The following is a 20,437-nucleotide window of genomic DNA, read 5'->3' as shown; positions in this document are numbered from 1 at the left end:
TGTGCGTGGTGATGGTGGTCAGTAGTTTAGATTCGTCGGCCAGTTCTTGGGTCATGTAGGCTGAAGTGAGGTCCAACTCGGTGAACAGTTTGCCGCCTGCCAGCGTGGCGAAGAGGTCCTCCACTCTCGGGAGCGGGTATTGGTCTTGTAGGGATACCCGGTTGATAGTGGCCTTGTAGTCGCCACAGATCCTGACCGAGCCATCCGCTTTTAGGACGGGAACGATGGGGCTCGCCCAGTCGCTGAATTCAACGGGTGAGATGATGCCCTCTCTCAGCAATTGGTCCAACTCGCTCTCAATTTTCTCCCGCATCACATACGGCACAGCTCTGGCTTTGTGGTGCACTGGTCTGGCGTCCGGGGTGATGCGTATCACTACTTTGGTACCTTCGAACGTCCCGACGCCAGGTTAAAATAGTGATTCAAATTGCTGTAGGACCTGTGAGCATGAACTTCGCTCCACAGATGACATGGCTTGCACATCCCTCCATTTCCAGTTCATCTCAGCTAACCAGCTTCTCCCCAGCAGTGCGGGACCATTGCCCGGGACAATCCACAGCAGCAGCCGGTTCACTGATCCATTGTGTGTGACCGCCACATTGCACTGCCTAGCACTGGAATGATTTCTTTGGTGTACGTCCGTAATTGTGTCTCAATGCGTTCTAGTTTGGGTCTGTTGGCTTTGAGTGGCCACAGCTTTTCAAATTGTTGAACACTCATGAGTGACTGGCTGGCCCCCGTGTCCAGCTCCATGCGTACAGGGATGCCGTTTAATAGGACTTTCATCATCATAGGTGGCGTTTTGGTATATGAGCTGTGAATGTTTGCCACATGAACCCACTGAACTTCAGTGTCCATTGATTTGCCCCAAGCGTCATCCTGCCTTGCAGACCCCTCATCCGGTTCATCCGCCTCGTATATTAGCCTGGTTACATTCTGGCTAAATGGCCACTGAGATTACAATTTCTGCAGACGAACTGTTGAAACCTGCCAGTCCTAGCAGCATGTCTGCCCCACACCTCCAGCATGAACTGAGATTCCCATTGTTGTGAACAAAAGACCTGTTACAAGGCATTCCTCGCTGATTGTCCCTTTGATTCTCTTGAGCACCCTGTTAGTGGGTGTCAATGGCCCCATCCCGGGCCGCATTGTCCACTGCGGGGGCATAAATGTCCGTTCAGCCTGCCATTGTCTCTGTTGGAGACTTACTCTTGGTTCTATTGCTGCCTGGGGTGTGTCAAACTGCCCTTGCTTGCCTGCGGGGCTCTCTGTCGCGTTTATCATATGACTCCCTGATTCATCGCCACATTTGAGGCAGAAGTGCGTGCGTATATTATCTTGGTTTCCTCCTCCCCCTCCATAAAAGCCTGAGCCATCAACGCCGCCGCTTCCAAGGTCAAGTCCTTGGTCTCAATTAGCTTTCTGAAAATCCCAGCATGACCGATGCCCTCAATAAAGAAATCCCTGAGCATCTCCCCCCTGCAGGCGTCTGTGAACTTACAGAGGCTGGCCAAGCAGCGGAGGTCCGCAACGAAATCCGGTATGCTCTGTCCTTCCCGACGTCGGTGGGTATAGAATCTATGTCGGGCCATGTGTCTGCTGCTCGCCGGTTTGAGATACTCACCGATTAGTTTGCTGAGCTCTTCAAAGGTTTTGTACGCCGGCTTCTCGGGTGCTAGCAGGTCTTTCATGAGCGTGTAAGTCTTAGGTCCACAGCTGGTCAGCAGATGAGCCCTTCGCTTGTCGGCCGCTGCGTCTCCCAGCCAGTCCTTCGTGACAAAACTCTGCTGGAGCCTCTCAATGAAATCGTCCCAGTCCTCACCAACACAGTACTGTTCATCTGTGTTGCCGGTGGCCATTCTCGTGGGTCGTTGATTCCCATTTCTCGTTGCCAATGTAAAGTCCTTACACAATACCACAAATCCATACGAGGCACATACTATGGACAAGATCACTCCATGACCTGAACCTTTATTCACAGGACCAAGAAGTGATGACCCTGCGTGGGACCTCCCTTTATATACCTGGATGACCAGGTGAGAAGTATCTCCCACAAGTTCACCCCCTGTGGTCAAGGTGTGCATTTCTTACGTATATACAGTATTGCAGTGTTGTTACATAAAGGTTACATACATGACAGGGTGGATGTAAAAGATCCCATGGCACTATTTCAAAGAAGAGCCTGTTAATGCTCCACGTTCTCTGGTTCGCTCAGATACAACATGTCATCACCACACAAAGTATAGATATTCCAAACCAGATTCACCATCTGTGCTCCATACTTACTGGCTGCAACACTGCAGGTTCTGTTCTAAAGTTCTGTAAAGGTAGAACTCTATTATGCTGCAAGTCTACCTTGGCCTGTCATACCTCACCCGTGGACCTGCTGTGCAGCTGTGGCTCTGTGGGTAGCACTCTGAGTCAGAATGTCGTGGGTTCAAGTCCCATTCTGGAGAGTTGAGCACAAAAAGCTAGGACTGATACACCATTCCAGCACTGAGGGAGCGCTGCAATGTTGGAGTTAGGAAGGGCAAAATTGGCCAGGGCTCTTGCTCTTGCCCGTGTGAGGGTAGTATCAGACTTATTATGTTAACATTCATACTCTAGGCTCATGATGGAGTCTCCCGTCAAGTCAGCGGATGAGACTTTAAATCCTGCTCTTCTTCGAAATAGTACCGTGAGATCTTTACATTCACTTGAGATGGCAGACCGGGCCTTGGTTTAATGTTTCATTTGATAAGATGGCAGCCTAGATTATGTGCTCAAGTCTTGACCTGGATCTCAGTCATGGAAACATTTGCTGCACGCAACTTCCAGATCGCTTAATGTTTCTTTCTCCTCCTCTCCTCCCCTTACAGAATTTGCGGACGCGCTGCTCTGTCACAGGAAGGGCGCAGCATTTGTTGTCCAGCCGACGACGGGAACCCTGGGGCCATTCCAGCAGCTGGCCATTGAAGTCACGGCCTTTGCCAACATGTGGGGACAATACTTCGATTACCTAATTTGCAGAGTTTGTATTTCCTTTCTTCATTGTCCTTCACATAGAATGTACAGAACAGAAACAGGCCATTCGGATCCACACAAGCTTGCTCCCACTCCATCAGCATGTATTTCCATTCCTGTTTCCCTTGTGTTTATCTAGCTTCCTCTTAAATGTATCTGTGCTATTTACCTCAACTATTCCCCGTGGTAGCGAGTTCCACATTTTAACCACTCTCTGGGTAAAGAAGTTTCTCTTGAATTTACTGGATTTATTAGTTACTAATACATTTTGGACTCCCCCCATATTCGGAAACATCTTCTCTACCCTATTGATCCTCTTCGTAATTCTAAAGATCTCTATTAGGTCACCGCTCAATCTTCACTTTTCTGGAGAAAAGAACCCCAGCTTGTACAGTCTTTCCTGATACGAAGCCATTTGTCAGTCATGTTTTTTAAGTGACCGGTAGTGATCTGCGTGACGGAATAAAGTGGAGATGCTTTACAGCTCCAAGTACTGAGTATATCCTTAACATCCTTCGTACCCTCTAGTGCATGGGAGGGTAACCTATCAGAGGAAATCACCCCTAACAAGTGTTATCATCCATTTAAAAAAGAGGGATATGTTCAAGAGTCTATACTCTTCTTCCCTTCCAATTTATCTCTTCCCTCTTGAAGACCCATGCCAGGGTGCAGGTCTGCAAGCACTGGCTACCATCTAGTAACTTTCCTCAACAGTGAGCGTGCAGAGGCTATTTGACTGTGAGGGGAATCGCGGCCAAACCTGCAGTGTTCCCTCACGCGCACTGTGACTGGGAGCAAAGCACCCCGTGCTTCCCAAGCCCAGGGTGCTGAGGGCAATTCTAGTGTCACCTACCGCCAGTTGGCTCAGCCCAGTAATCAAACCCATGACCTTTCAGGTCGTGTGGGTCTGCTCCATAATGGGCAGTGTGAAGGGAAAATCCGAGTCTACTGCTTTAACTATATTTATATTATTCATTTTTCAATTCTTCTTTTCCTCCATGGATATCCTGGAGTCTGTGGTGGTGCACTGTGAACTTGCTGTATGTTGTGTATTTATATTCGGTGTGGGTATGTGATATTCCATTGGTAACCATTATTCTGTTAGATCGGAGAGCTCGAGCCGACCTATATCCCCATGCAGATGACTGTTAAAGGCGTTCCACTCTACTTCAAGGTTCTAGGACCCCAGAAGGACAACCAAATGCAAGGCCCTGTAGTCAGGTACAAGGATTCTTGAGTATATTAATGGGCTGGATTTTCGGCTTTGCTGATTTCGGGGCGGCAATGGCAGCGGGGCGGTAAAGTTTGTGCCCGGGAACAGTTTGCACCTCAGTCAGTAATATTGGGCAGCTGGGCCCTGTGTGGGGCGGAGCGCTAAGGGAGGTGTTGTTAGGGCGTTAGGCCGGCTGAGCATGCGAAAATCCCGAGCTAAACAGCTGCCCAGGAGCGCTCTGAGAGAGGCTTGGGGAGAAAAGAAAAACCTGAAAAAAAAAAACGATACATAGCCCACGCCACCACAACATAAATTGCAAAAAATATTAAAAGAAAAAACAAAGGCACTTATCTGAGGCGGACATTACTTACCTCACTGCAGCCAGTATAGGGTGGACTACCCATTTTCACAGGCTATCCCAGCAGGCCACTCTGTGGGTCGGGCGGGACTCAAAAAGCGAACCAATGTCGCAACCAGGGCCGTTGCACATCGACTCAAATCTTCCGGGCGATAATGCTCAGCGCCCCGCATAACCGGCCCCGAAAACCCCCACGGGACGCTGGAATCTGACCGCCCGCCCAGAAAAGCTCACCGTCGCCACTGGCACCCCTCCAGCACGAAGACAGAGGCGGACATCACCGGAAAATCCAGCCCTGCATGTTTTATTTTATTTTTTTCCAGTTTCTAGTTAGTTGGTCGCGAAGCTTTGTGAAGTGTTCCGGCACTGCCATTATTCGGGTACATATTGGGAGGATGGGTTTTCCAATGGGGAATCCCCTTGACTTTTTTTTTTGGAGGAGGGAGAAAAGTAGCAATGGAGGGGATGTTAGACAGTTCAGGCTGCACCAGAGACAGACTATGCCCATCTGCTAGTATGCCATCCCCATATTTACAGGCAAAGGCCCACCTATCTGGAAATGACTGTGCTGAAATGGCGACACAGACTCTGGGTTAGCAGGCAGGCAGGGGCAGAGCTGTGCCATCCACTGCAAGGACACCTGCAGCTATCATGCACATAGTTCTTGTACTGCCAGTGCCATTAATGATCATCTGCTCTTGGCCCATCTCATTCTAGGCATGTTACCTTGTCCTTTTTGTGGGGCGGGAGCCCTACCAGCTCATTCTGCACCACCACCAGTCAATAAATGGAGCATCCACGATGCTGAGAATGACGTGAGTAGCACGTGTAGCGAGCTGGTCTTGCCGCAGGTGATGGGTCCATAGCCAGCTAGGGAATGGAAGACCAGCAGGAAGAGCAGTGCAAGGAAGGTAGTGCAGGGGTCCCCTGCGGTCATCCCCCTGCAAAACAGATACACTGCTTTGAGTACTGTTGAGGGGGATGACTCATCAGGGGAGGGCAGCAGCAGCCAAGTTCATGGCACCGTGGCTGGCTCTGTTGCACAGGAGGGCAGGAAAAAGAGTGGGAGAGCGATAATGATAGAGGATTCAATTGTAAGGGGAATAGATAGGCGTTTCTGCGGCCGCAACCGAGACTCCAGGATGGTATGTTGCCTCCCTGGTGCAAAGGTCAAGGATGTCTCGGAGCGGGTGCAGGACATTCTGAAAAGGGAGGGTGAACAGCCAGTTGTCGTGGTGCACATTGGTACCAACGACATAGGTAAAAAAAGGGATGAGGTCCTCCGAGACGAATTTAAGGAGCTAGGAGCTAAATTAAAAAGTAGGACCTCAAAAGTAGTAATCTCGGATTGCTACCAGTGCCACGTGCTATTCAGAGTAGGAATCGCAGGATAGCGCAGATGAATACGTGGCTTGAGCAGTGGTGCAGCAGGGAGGGATTCAAATTCCTGGGGCATTGGAACTGGTTCTGAGGGAGGTGGGACCAGTACAAACCAGACGGTCTGCACCTGGGCAGGACCAGAACCAATGTCCCAGGGGGAGTGTTTGCTAGTGCTGTTGGGAAGGAGTTAAACTAATATGGCAGGGGGATGGGAACCAATGCAGGGAGACGGAGGGAAACAAAATGGAGACAGAAGCAAAAGACAGAAAGGAGACGAGTAAAAGTGGAGGGCAGAGAAACCCAAGGCAAAAAACAAAAAGGGCCAATGTACAGCAAAATTCTAAAGGGTCAAAGTGTCATGAAAAGGCAAGCCTGAAAGCTCGGTGCCTCAATGCGAGGAGTATTCGGAACACAGGAGAGGGCTCTGAGCTAGTTAGAGTGGGTGAGAGCTCAGATGAATAGGACCCCAAGAAAGAATGCAAAAGGCAGGAGGCAACAGAGCAGAGTAGCACTGGGGTAAGTGTAAACCACAAGATGATAGGAAGGGACAATATGTATGAATACAAAGGGGCTGCAGGAGGGGTCAAAACTAAAAATCATGGTTTAAAAACTAGTATTAAAACACTCGACCTAAAGGCATGCAGCAGTCGAAATAAAGTAAATGAGTTGACGGCACAAATTATTACAAATGGGTATGATTTGGTGGCCATTACAGAAATGTGGTTGCAGGGTGGCCAAGACTGGGAATTAAACATACAGGGTATCTGACAATTCGGAAAGATAGACAAGAAGGGAAAGGAGATGGGGTAGCTCTGTTAATAAAGGATGATATCAGGGCAGTTGTGAGAGGTGATATTGGCTCTAATGAACAAAATGTTGAATCATTGTGGGTGGAGATTAGAGATAGTAAGGGGAAAAAGTCACTGGTGGGCGTAGTTTATAGGCCCCCAAATAATAACTTCACGGTGGAGCGGACAATAATCAAGGGAATAATAGAGGCATGTGAAAAAGGAACGGCAGTAATCATGGGGGATTTTAACCTACATATCGATTGGTCAAATCAAATCGCACGGGGTAGCCTGGAGGAGGAATTCATAGAATGCATACGGGATTGTTTCTTAGAACAGTATGTTACAGAACCTACAAGGGAGCAAGCTATCTTAGATCTGGTACTGTGTAATGAGACAGGAATAATAAGCCATCTCCTGGTAAAAGATCCTCTCGGAATGAGTGATCACAGTATGGTTGAATTTGTAATACAGATTGAGGCTGAGGAAGTAGTGTCTCAAACAAGCGCACTATGCTTAAACAAAGGAGACGACAGTGGGATGAGGGCTAAAGTAGACTGGGAACACAGACTAAACGGTGGCATAATTGAGGAACAGTGGAAGACTTTTAAGGAGCTCTTTCATAGTGCTCAACAAAAATATATTTCAGTGAAAAAGAAGGGCGGTAAGAGAAGGGATAACCAGCCGTGGATAACCAAGGAAATAAAGGGGAGTATCAAATTAAAAACCAATGCGTATAAGGTGGCCAAGGTTAGTGGGAAACTAGAAGATTGGGAAAATTTTAAACGATAGCAAAGAATGACTAAGAAAGCAATAAAGAAAGGAAAGATAGATTACGAAAGTAAACTTGCGCAAAACATAAAAACAGATAGTAAAAGCTTTTACCAATATATAAAACGGAAGAGAGTGACTAAAGTGAATGTTGGTACCTTAGAAGATGAGAAGGGGGATTTAATAATGGGAAATGTGAAACTGGCTGAGACTTTAAACAATTATTTTGCTTCGGTCTTCACAGTGGAAGACACAAAAACCATGCCAAAAATTGCTGGTCACGGGAATGTGGGAAGGGAGGACCTTGAGACAATCACTATCACTAGGGAGGTAGTGCTGGACAGGCTAATGGGACTCAAGGTAGACAAGTCCCCTGGTCCTGATGAAATGCATCCCAGGGTATTAAAAGAGATGGCGGAAGTTATAGTAGATGCATTCGTTAATAATCTACCAAAATTCTCTGGACTCTGGAGAGGTACCAGCGGATTGGAAAGCAGCTAATGTAACGCCTGTGTTTAAAAAAAGGGGCAGACAAAAGGCAGGTAACTATAGGCCAGTTAGTTTAACATCTGTAGTGGGGAAAATGCTTGAAGCTATCATTAAGGAAGAAATAGCGGGACATCTAGATAGGAATAGTGCAATCAAGCAGACTCATCATGGATTCATGAAGGGGAAATCATGTTTAACTAATTTACTGGAATTCTTTGAGGATATAACGAGCATGGTGGATAGAGGTGTACCGATGGATGTGGTGTATTTAGATTTTCAAAAGACATTCGATAAGGTGCCACACAAAAGGTTACTGTAGAAGATAAAGGTACGCGGAGTCAGAGGAAATGTATTGGCATGGATCGAGAATTGGCTGGCTAACAGAAAGCAGAGAGTCGGGATAAATGGGTCTTTTTCGGGTTGGAAATCGGTGGTTAGTGGTGTGCCACAGGGATCGGTGCTGGGACCACAACTGTTTACAATATACATAGATGACCTGGAAGAGGGGACAGAGTGTAGTGTAACAAAATTTGCAGATGGCACAAAGATTAGTGGGAAAGCGGGTTATGTAGAGGACACAGAGAGGCTGCAAAGAGATTTGGATAGGTTAAGCGAATGGGCTAAGGTTTGGCAGATGGAATACAATGTCGGAAAATGTGAGGTCATCCACCTTGGAGAAAAAAAACAGTAAAAGGGAATATTATTTGAATGGGGAGAAATTACAACATGCTGCGGTGCAGAGGGACCTGGGGGTCCTTGTGCATGAATCCCAAAAAGTTAGTTTGCAGGTGCAGCAGGTAATCAGGAAGGCAAATGGAATGTTGGCCTTCATTGCGAGAGGGATGGAGTACAAAAGCAGGGAGGTCCTGCTGCAACTATACAGGGTATTGGTGAGGCCGCACCTAGAGTACTGCGTGCAGTTTTGGTCACCTTACTTAAGGAAGGATATACTAGCTTTGGAGGGGGTACATAGACGATTCACTAGGCTGATTCCGGAGATGAGGGGGTTACCTTATGATGATAGATTGAGTAGACTGGGTCTTTACTCGTTGTAGTTCAGAAGGATGAGGGGTGGTCTTATAGAAACATTTAAAATAATGAAAGGGACAGACAGGATAGAGGCAGAGAGGTTGTTTCCACTGGTCGGGGAGACTAGAACTAGGGAACACAGCCTCAAAATACGGGGGAGCCAATTTAAAACTGAGTTGAGAAGGAATTTCTTCTCCCAGAGGGTTGTGAATCTGTGGAATTCTCTGCCCAAGGAAGCAGTTGAGGTTAGCTCATTGAATGTATTCAAATCACAGATAGATAGATTTTTAACCAATAAGGGAATTAAGGGTTATGGGGAGCGGGCGGGTAAGTGGAGCTGAGTCCACGGCCAGATCAGTCATGATCTTTTTGAATGGCGGAGCAGGCTCGAGAGGCTAGATGGCCTACTCCTGTCCCTAATTCTTATGTTCTTATGTTGCACTACTCCTTATGCACCTCTTTATTTATTGTAGCCACTAGGTTCCCCCCCCCCTCCCCCCCAGCACTTCGCCTCGGTCCAGTTTTTCACTCATCCTGTAACCCCATTGGAATTCAGGATCAGTGAGTTTTTGTCAGGCTATCTGACTGCAGGGCTGGTGGGGATGGGGAGAAAATGGGGGGAGGGTGATCATCTAAAGGTATCACCCAATTCTCATCTGCCATTCACAAGCACACTTTCCATCAAGGGTTTCTGAATGGCAATCAAGAAAGAAAGATTGCATTTTTATAGTGCCTTTCACGACCAACAGACGTGTAAAACGCTTTACGGCCACAGTACGGAAGTACTTTTTAAAGTGTAGTCACTGTTGTAATGTGGGAAACGTGGCACCCAATTTGCACTCGGCAAGCTCCCACAAACAGCTATGTGATAATGACGAGATAATCTGTTTTAGTGATGTTGATTGGCCAGGGCACAGGGGATAAAATCCCTGCCCTTCTTCGAAATAGTGTCAGAGGATCTTTTATGTCCACCTGAGAGAACAGACAGAGCCTCAGTTTAACATCTCATCCAAAAGACGGCACCTCCAACAGTGAGGCACTCCCTCAATACTGTGCTAGAGTCATAGAAATTTACAGCACGGAAGGAGACCATTTCGACCGTCGTGTCCATGTGGGCTAACCAAAAGCTATCCAGCCTAATCCCACTTTCCAGCTCTTGGTCCGTATCCCTGTAGGTTACAACACTTTAAGTGCGCATCCAAGTATTTTTTAAATATGATGAGGGTTTCTGTGGTATATGAAATGATACAATGAACCCCGTACTGTGAGCCAGTGTCTAGGTGTAACCTGGTCAGTCTTTAATGGCTTCCAGAAGTGAGGATACAAAGGTGAAGTTCAGGTTATATACCGGATCCAGCACAAGTGTACCTATGACACTAGGACCTCCGATGGTAGTGTCCCCTGTCAGTAGGAAGACCTTATGTGCATACATTCCATCATTTCCCTCCCCCCCACCCCTGCCCCTAGTTCTTGGCACAAGTCCATATTACAAGTTCAGACGGTCCGGAGCCCTTCGCTCCCTGGTTGACCGTCTCAGTACAATCCCAGTGCTTTCCAAGTCGCTTACGACTTGGGGCTGGGCGTTGACCACAGTGGGTTCTTCTGATGGCTGGACATGAGTTGGTTGGTTGTCTAAGCTCGCGGTATCTTCTTCCAGCTGTTCCGGTTCATCACTGTGTCTTAGCTTGATTTGATCAATGTGTTTCCTGCACATCTGCCCATTCTTGAGCTTAACCATATACACCTGGTTACCCTCCTTATCTGTAACATTGCCCGGGAGCCACTTGGGCTCTTGACCATGGTTAAATACATACACTGGGTCATTTACAGAAATGTCGCGTGACACTGCTGGTGTTGTCGTCAGGATTCGACATGATCATTAAGGTCAGGATGGACTAGAGATAGCCTGGCTTTAAGGCCTCTCTTCATCAATAGTTCCGCAGGCGGGACCCCGGTGAGCATATGTGGCCTTGTCCTGTAACTGAGCAGAATGCATGACTGGCGTGTCTGCAAGGAACCGTGAGTTACGCGTTTCAGGCTCTACTTGATGGTTTGAACTGCCCGCTCCGCTTGACCATTGGACACGGGTTTGAATGGGGCTGACCTCACGTGTTTTATGCCATTGCGTTTCATGAACTCTTGAAACTCCAGGCTCGTGAAACATGGTCCGGTGTCGCTGACAACGATGTCTGGCAGACCATGTGTGGCAAACATGGCTCTCAGGTTCTCAATGGTGGCAGTGGAAGTGCTGGATGACATGATCACACATTCTATCCATTTGGAGTATGCATCCACCACCACAAAAAACATTTTGCCGAGTAAGGGTCCGGCAAAGTCGATGTGGATTCTAGACCACGGTTTGGATGGCCATGAACAGACTGAGCGGAGCTTCCTTTGGGGCATTGCTTAACTGCATGTAAATGCTGCACTGATGCACGCATGACTCTAAGTCCGAGTCAATGCCAAGCCACCAAACATGGGACCTGGCGATGGCCTTCATCATGACAATACCGGGATGCATACTATGTAACTCCCGTACAAATCTCGCATTGCCTTTCTTGGGCATTACAACACGATTACCCCACAGTAAACAGTCGTACTGGATGGAAAGCTCATCTTTGCGATGGCTGTACAGTTTGGTTTCATCACCCATTTCCTTGGGGATGGTCGACCAGTCCCCGTTAAGAACAGAACGTTTTACACCGACAGGGTCGGATCCTGGCTGGTCCAGGTCTTAAACTTGTTGAGCAGTGACAGGCGACCCTTCACTCTCAAAGGCATCCATGACCATGAGTAGCTCTGCGGGCATTGGCGTTTCCATCTCTGGTGTGGGCAACAGTAGCCGGCTCAATGCATCAGCGCAGTTGTCGGTGCCTGGTCTATGGCGAATGACATAATCATAGGCAGATAATGTCAACGTCCACCTCTGGATGTGGGACGTGCGTTGGTATTGTTACCTTTATGTTCCGAGAACAACAATATAAGTGGCTTGTGATTGGTTTCCAGCTCGAAGTGAAGCCTAACCAGGTACTGGTGCATTTTTTTTAACCCCATAAACACATGCTAAAGCCTCTTTCTCTACCATGCCGTAGGCTCTTTCCGCCTTGAACAGGCTTCGTGATGTGTTTGCAACTGGTTGTAGTTTGCCTGATTCATTGGCTTGCTGGAGTACGCAGCCGACCCCATAGGATGACGCATCACAGGTCAAAACTAGACGCTTACATGGGTCATATTAGTACCAGTAGCTTGTGGAAACACAACAGATTTCTAGCCTTTGCAAAGGTTCTGTCTTGAAGTTCACTCCACACCCAGTCATCTCCTTTCCTGAGCAGCTTGTGCAAAGGCTCTAATACTGTGCTCAATTTGGGTAAGAAGTTACTGAAGTAGTTGAGAAGGCCCAGGAACGAACGCAGCTCCGTCACATTCTGAGGCCTGGGCGCATTTTTGACGGCCTCTGTTTTTGTGTCTGTAGGCCTAATTCCGTCTGCAGCAATCTTTCGTCCAAGGAATTCGACCTCTGGTGCCATGAAAACGCACTTCGAACGTTTCAGCCTGAGTCCCACTTTATCCAGATGACGCAGCACCTCTTCCAGATTGGCAGGTGCTCGGCCGTGTCACGACCTGTGACTAGGATGTCGTCTTGGAATACCACGGTCCTGGAGATGGATTTCAATTGGCTCTCCATATTTCTCTGAAATATGGCTGCCGCCGAACGAATGCCAAAAGGGCACCTGTTGTAAATAAACAGTCCTTTGTGCGTGTTGATGCACATCAGTTTCTTTGATGATTCAACCAGTTCCTATATCATGTAGGCCTACGTTAGATCCAATTTGGTGAACGATTTTCCCCCGGCTAGCATTGCAAACACGTCATCAGCTTTCGGTAGCGGGTACTGATCTTGTTTTGAAACTCGGTTGATCGTGACCTCGTAGTCTCCACAAATTCTGACTACCGGTGAGATGACCCCCTCGCGTTGTAGCCTGTCCAATTCGAGCTCAACCTTTTCTCTCATGTGCGGGACCGCCCTGGCTTTGTGATGGATGGGCCTTGTGTCTGGGCCTAGGTGAATCTGCACCTTGGCTCCCTTGAAGCTGCCAATTCCCGGTTCAAACAGTGAGGGAAATTTGCTCAGCACTTGAGCACACAAATCATCAGCCGCTGATGACAAAGCTTTGATATCGTACCATTTCCATTTTATTTTCTCGAGCCAACTCCTGCCGAATAACGATGGGCCGTTGCCTGGGATAATCCATAACGGTAGATCATGAATCGCTCCCTCGTACGACACTCTTACTGCTGAACTACCGATCACTGGTATGAGCTCTTTGGTGTAGGTACGCAACTGCGCATTTATCGGACTCAGCTTGGGTCTCTCTGCCTTGGTCTCCCATAGCTTTTCGAAAGTCCTCTGGCTCATTATCGATTGACTCTTACCCGTGTCTAATTTCATGGATACGGCACGACATTTAATTTTACCTCCATCATTATCGGTTGGCTCTTTGTTAGTAATTTTACCTCCATCATTATCGGTTGCCTTTTTGTTAGGAATGCACGAACGCTATACACTTGCTCCTCAGAGCTCTCAAATGCCTCGGGCTGCATCGCCAGATCCACACTGAATTGATCATCATCCATGTGATGTGTCGCAGCTCGCTTGCTCTGCTGTGGACATGTCTGCTGAAGATGCCCAGTCTTCGCACACCCTCTCCATACATACTGCCTGAAGCGGCACTGATGGGGTCGGTGATTGCCGCTGCAACGCCAACACGTTGAGCTCGGATTTGCGCCTGATGGCGGGCTTTGAGCGGCTCCTGTTCTCGCATACACAGTCGAGTAGGCCCTCGATGGCGGGCTTTGAGCGGCTCCTGTTCTCGCATACGCAGTCGAGTAGGCCCTCGATGGCGAACTTTGAGCGGCTCCCGTTCTCGCATACGCAGTTGACTTGGCCCTCGATGGCGAACTTTGAGTGGCTTCTGGTCTTGCAGACGCAGTTGAGTAGGCCCTGCCATGTGCAGCTCTACCGACCGTCGATACAATTTTGTACACAGTACTTGCCGTGGAGTTCCTGTTTTGTCACGATATCTGCTTCGTGCTTTTCTGCATGGACATGCAAGCCTGGGCGATGGTGATGACTTTGCTGAGGTCCAGCGTCTCCATAGCGAGCAGCTTATTTAAGATTGCCTCGTGGTTGACCCCGATCATGAAAAAGTCATGCAGCATGTCTTCCAACGCAAGCCCAAATTTGCAAGGCCCTGCAAGACGTCTCAGGTTGGCAACAAATGCCGCTACGTCCTGGCTTTCTGGACGAACGTGCGTATAGAAGTGATATCTGGATATGAAGATTCCTTCTGTGGGTTTAAGGTGTTCCCAAACTAGAGCACACAGTTCTTTGTAATCCTTTTCTGTAGGAAGAATGGGTGGGAGCAGATTCTTGATGAGTGTATAGGTTGTGGGGCCACAGACGGTGAGAAGAACTGCCCTGCACTTCTCTGCATCCTTGTCTTTTGTTAGGTCATTTGTCACGAAATACTGGTCAAGATGATCCGTGAAAACTCCCCAATCCTCTCCCTCATCTCTTGAGAATTCCAACAGTACTCGATCGTGCTATGCTCGCCATACTTTTGCGTGGGTTTGTATTTGCCTCATTGCCAGTTGTAGTGTATGAAATGATACAATGAACTCCGTACTGTGAGCCAGTGACTAGGTGTAACCTGGTCAGTCTTTAATGGCTTCCAGAAGTGAAGATACAAAGGTGAAGTTCAGGTTATATACCGGGCCCAACACGAGTGTACCTATGACCCTAGGACCTCCGATAGTAGTGCCCCCGGTTGGTGGGCAGACCTTATGTACCTACATTACAGTTTCTGCCTCTACCACCCTTTCAGGCAATGAGTTCCAGACCCCCACCACCCTCTGGGTGAAAAAATTTCCCCTCATATCTCCTCTAAATTAATGTCCTTGGTTGTTGACTCCTCTGCCAAAGGAAACGGGTCCTTCCTATGCATTCTATTCAGGTCCCTCATAATTTTATACACCTCAATCAGATCTCCCCTCAGCCTCCTCTATTCCAAAGAAAACAGATCCAGCATCTCCAATCTTTCCTCATAGCCAAAATTCTCCAGTTCAGGCAACATTCTTGTAAATCTCCTCTGTCCCCTTTCCAGTGCAATCACATCTTTCCTGTAATGTGGTGACCAGAACTGCACGCAGTACTCCAGCTGCAGCCTAACCAGTATTTTATACAGTTCAAGCATAACATCCTGGCTCTTATATTCCATGCCTTGGCTAATAAAGGCAAATATTCCAAATGCCTTCTTAACCACCTTATCTAGTGTCAGCCTAGATTTTTGTGCTCAAGTATCATAGAGTGGGATTTGAACCCACAACTTCTGACTCAGAGGCGAGAGTGCTACCCACTGAGCCACTGCTGACACTCTGACTGAGTAGCACCCTGGATGAAATTAGCTAACTCAGCACAGGCCAGGCATCCAGCCTGAGCCCTTCTGATCTGTGTCACTGAACGATACAGTGTGATGCCTTTAACCACTGGGGAACACCTCGGTGACACAGATTTACTACTAAACTGCGATGGTTCCTAAAAAACAATTCTACAGAGTCTCTATCCAATAATTGGCTTAACACAAGAGTTATCAAATATAAAAACCAACTGGTAATAATGAACCTATGTAAAACCTTGGAGACTTGGTTAGAGTACGTGTGCCATATTGGGCTTCATACTATTTGAAGGATATTGAGGCCTTAGAGAGAGTACAATGAGGATTGACTAGGATGCTGCCTTGAATGAGGAAGTACAATACAAAGAAAGACTTAAAAAATGGGGGCGTTTTTAATTAGAACAATGCAGATTATGGGGAGATGTGATAACTGTTTAAAATTGTGACAGGATAGATATGGGGAGATAGAAGGAAACTGTTTCCAGTAGTTAAGGGGCCATAGATACAAAATTAAATGTACAAGATTTGGAACAGAGAGCAGGAAAAACATCTGCACACGCAGCATTGTGAGACTGTGGAAGTCACTTCTAGGGTGAGGCAAAAACTGTGACAATAGTCAGGGGTAGATTATAGGTGGATGAAGGGACATGGGAATAAATATGTTCGCATGGAAGGTATACACTGATGTGGGCTGGTTGGGCCTATTGGCCTATCTCTTTGTTGTAACTTCCATGTCTATACAAATATTCAGCTCACAGTACACCAGGGCTTTGGATAGCTCATGGCATAGCTTTATTAGCACATATCTAATAGCCAATACTTTGTAATGAGAAGTGCTTGACATAAGATTTTGTTTTCCAGGTTTGGTACCCACATCTCTGGAGGTGACACGGTCTCCCGTTCCCTACGGCTCATCAACACAGGTCCCTGTGGTAGGTCTCGTAACTTGTCATTGCTTTTCTCCACAGAGTCAGTTACATGATCTTGTTCAACATCAGTGGAAGCGCCAGCAGATTTGGAAATCTGAAATTGTAGCTCCCCTACTGGTTCACGGTGTGACCAGGTATTTGGCTCAGTTGTTGGGGAGATTGCTGAGATGATAAGGGCAGGTGTAGGTAGCTCAGTTGTTGGGGAGATCGCTGAGATAATAAGGGCAGGTGTAGGTGGGTCAGTTTTATTTCATTCATTCATAGGATGTGGGCATCGCTGGCAAGGCCAGCATTTATTGCCCATCACTAATTACCCTTGAGAAGGTGGTGGTGAGCCACCGCCTTGAACCGCTGCAGTCTGTGAGGTAAAGATACTCCCACAGTGCTGTAAGGGAGGGAGTTCCAGGATTTTGACCCTGCGACGATGAAGAAACGGCGATATATTTCCAAGTCAGGGTGGTATGTGACTTGGAGGGGAACTTGCGCCTGCTGCCCTTGTTCTTCCAGGTAGTAGAGGTTGCGTGTTTGAGTGGTGCTGCCAAAGCAGCCTTGGCGAGTTGCTGCAGTGCATCTTGTAGATCAAAGAATCATAGAATAGTACAGCACTGAAGGAGGACATTTGGCCGATCGAGTCTGCGCCGGCTCTTTTGAAGAGCAATCCAGTTAGTTCCACTCCCCTGCTCTTTCCTCAAAACCCTCTAATTTTTTATCTTTCATATATTTATCCAATTCCCTTTTAAGGGCTACTATTGAATCTATATCCACCACCCTCTCAGGCAGTGCATTCCAAATCCTAACCACTCGCTGCATAAAAAGGTTTTTCCTCACGTTGCCTCTGGTTTTTTTGCCAATCACCTTTAAACTGTGCCCTCTGGTTATCGACCCTTCAGCCATTGGAAACAATTTCTCTTTATTTACTCTCTCTAAACCCTTCATGATTTTAAACACCTCTATCAAATCTCCTCTTAGGCTTCTCTGCTTCAAGGAGAACAGCCCCAGCTTCTCCAGTCTATCTACGTAACTATATTCGCTCATCCCTGGAACTATTCTAGTAAATCTCTTCTGCACCCTCTCCAAAGCCTTAACTTCCTTCCTAAAATGTGGTGCCCAGAATTGGACACAATACCTCAGTTGAGGCTGAACTAGTGTTTTATGTAGGTTTAGCATAACATCCTGATTTTTGTACTCTATGCCTCTATTTATAAAGCCCAGGATCCCATATGCTTTGTTAACTGCTTTGTTAACATGTCCTGCCATCTTCAAAGATTTGTGTACAAACACCTCAGGTCTCTCTCTTTTTTCATCCCCTTTAAAATTGCACCATTTAGTATGTATGGTCTCTCCTCGTTCTTCCTACCAAAATATTTTGTTCTTTCCCTGACCCCTTATCACCTGGCTTTGCACTTGCTTAAAAGCTGTTTATCTGTAACATCTTCCTAGTTCTGATGAAGGGTCATCGATCTGAAACGTTAACTCTGTTTCACTCTCTACAGATGCTGCCTGACCCGCTGAGTGTTTCCAGCATTTTCTGTTTTTATTTTGGATTTCCAGCATCCACAGTATTTTGATTTTGTTACAATTAGTTGTTTTACAGAGGTATAACACTCCTGTGTAAATATTATAATGCTCTGTTTTACAGTTATATCTGCTTATATATTATAGCAAGCTCTGGTTTACAGAGGCACGGGACTGCTACAGGTATTATAGCACAGGTATTATAAACGTATAAGATTATGAAGGGTCTTGACAAGGTGGATGCAGAGAGGATGTTTCCACTGATAGGGGAGACTAGAACTAGAAGACATTTAGAACAGAGATGAGGAGAAATTTCTTCTCTCAGAGGGTTGTAAATCTGTGGAATTCGCTGCCTGAGAGAGCTGTGGAAGCTGGGACATTGAATAAATTTAAGACAGAAATAGACAGTTTCTTAAACGATACAGGGATAAGGGATTATGGGGAGTGGGCAGGGAAGTGGAGCTGAGTCCATGATCGGATCAGCCATGATCTTATTGAATGGCGGAGTAGGCTCGAGGGGCCAAATGGCCTACTCCTGTTCCTATTTCTTATGTTCTTATGTTCTTATATCACCTCGTGTATCTCTGCGTTGAATTTCATCTGCCATGTGTCCGCCAATTCCACTAGCCTGACTATGTCTTCTTGAAGTCTATTACTATCTTCCTCAGTGTTTACTACACTTCAAAGTTTCGTGTCATCTGCACATTTTGAAATTGTGCCCTGTACCTCCAAGTCCAAATCATTAATGTACATCAAAAACAGCAGTGGTTCTAGTACTGAACCTTGGGGAACATCACTATATACCTTCCTCCAGTCATTAAAACAGCCGTTCACTACAACTCTCTGTTTTCTATCCCTTGGCCGATGTTGTATCCATGTTGCTACTGCCCTTTTTATCCCATGGGCTTCAACTTTGCTAACGAGTCTAATATGTGGCACATTATCAAATGCCTTGTGAAAGTCCATATACACAACATCAATTGCACTGCCCTCATCCACCCTCTCTGTTACCTCATCAAAAAAACTCAATCAAGTTAGTCAAACACCATATGCTCTTGACAAATTCATGTTGGCTCTCCTTCATTCGTCCATGCTTGTCCAAGTGGCTGTTAAGTTTGTCCTGGACTATTGTTCCTAAAGGCTTCCCCACCACCGACGTTAAACTGACTGGCCTGTAATTGCCAGGTTTATCCTTCTCCCTTTTTTTCAATAAGGGTGTAACTTATGCAATACTCCAGTTCTTTAGCAGCATCCTTGTATCTAAGGAGGATTGGAAAATAGGACACTGCAGCCACGGTGTGCTGGTGGTGGACGGAGTGAATGCTTAAGGTGGTGGATGGGGTGCCAATCAAGCGGGCTGCTTTGTCCTGGATGGTGTCGAGCTTCTTGAATGTTGTTGGAGCTGCACTCATCCAGGTAAGTGGAAAGTATTCCATCACAGCTGACTTGTGCCTTGTAGATGGTGGCAAGGCTTTGGGGAGTCAGGAGGTGAGACATTTGCCGCAGAATACCCAGCCTCTGACCTGCTCTTGTTACCACAGTATTTATGTCCAATGAAGTTTCTGGTCAATGGTGACCCCCAGGATGTTGATGGTGGGGTATTCGGTGATTGTAATGCCATTGAATGTCAAGGGGAAGTGACTAGACTCTCTCTTGGAGATGGTCATTGCCTGGCACTTGTGTGGCGTGAATGTTACTTGCCACTTATCAGCTCAAGCCTGACTGTCATCCAGATCTTGCTCCATGCGGGCATGCACTGCTTCATTATCTGAGGCATTGAGAATGGCACTGAACACTGTGCAGTTAGCAGCGAACATCCCCACTTCTGACCTTATGATGGAGGGAAGGTCATGGATGAACGTGGTTGCAAGGTCACCAAGGCTGGGAACTGAATATTTAGGGATATTTGACAATTCGGAAGGATAGACAGAAAGGAAAAGGAGGTGGGGTAACTCTGTTAATAAAGAATAGGATCAGTGCAGTAGTGAGAAATAATATTGTCTCAGAAGATCAAGATGTAGAATCAGTTTGGGTGGCGATAAGAAATAATAAGGGGATGAAGTCACTGGTGGGCGTTGTCTATAGGCCCCCTAACAGTAGCTACACTGTTGGACAGAGTATAAATCAAGAAATAATGGAGGCTGTAAGAAAGGTACAGCAATAATCATGGGCGGTTTTAATCTTCATATTGATTGGACAAATCAAATTGGCTAAGGTAGCCTTGAGGAAGAGTTCATAGATTGTATCCGGGATGGTTTCCTTGAACAATACATTGCAGAACCAACCAGGGATCAAGCTATCTTGGGTCTGGTACTGTGTAATGAGACAGTACTGGTAATTGATCTCATAGTGAAGGATCCTCTCGGAAAGAGTGATCATAGCATGCTTGAATTTCAAATTCAGTTGGAGGGTGAGAAAGTTGGATCTCAAACCAGTGTCCTAATCTTAAATAAAGGTTATTTCAAAGATATGAAGGCAGCGTTAGCTAAAGTGGACTGGGAAAATAA

General features: G+C 46.8%; 2 protein-coding genes across 5 annotated transcripts in view; one reads left to right on the top strand and one right to left on the bottom strand.

Annotated features, from left to right (window-relative positions):
• The window catches only part of acaa1 (acetyl-CoA acyltransferase 1), a 120,762-nt gene that overhangs the window by 19,153 nt on the left and 81,172 nt on the right, over window positions 1-20,437 (bottom strand). The window lies entirely within an intron of this gene.
• dlec1 (DLEC1 cilia and flagella associated protein) overlaps window positions 1-20,437 on the top strand; it is a 214,727-nt gene that overhangs the window by 157,725 nt on the left and 36,565 nt on the right. For all 3 annotated transcript variants that reach the window (XM_070881759.1, XM_070881757.1, XM_070881758.1), the window contains 3 exons: window positions 2,859-3,010; window positions 4,109-4,224; window positions 16,348-16,418. In XM_070881759.1, the coding sequence (XP_070737860.1) occupies window positions 2,859-3,010; window positions 4,109-4,224; window positions 16,348-16,418 (339 nt within the window). The remainder of the gene's footprint in view (window positions 1-2,858; window positions 3,011-4,108; window positions 4,225-16,347; window positions 16,419-20,437) is intronic.

This window comes from Pristiophorus japonicus, chromosome 5 (assembly GCF_044704955.1).
Source record: "Pristiophorus japonicus isolate sPriJap1 chromosome 5, sPriJap1.hap1, whole genome shotgun sequence".
Taxonomy (NCBI): domain Eukaryota; kingdom Metazoa; phylum Chordata; class Chondrichthyes; family Pristiophoridae; genus Pristiophorus; species Pristiophorus japonicus.
Note: the sequence above shows the minus strand (reverse complement) of the source record. Positions and strands in the feature narration are given on the sequence as shown.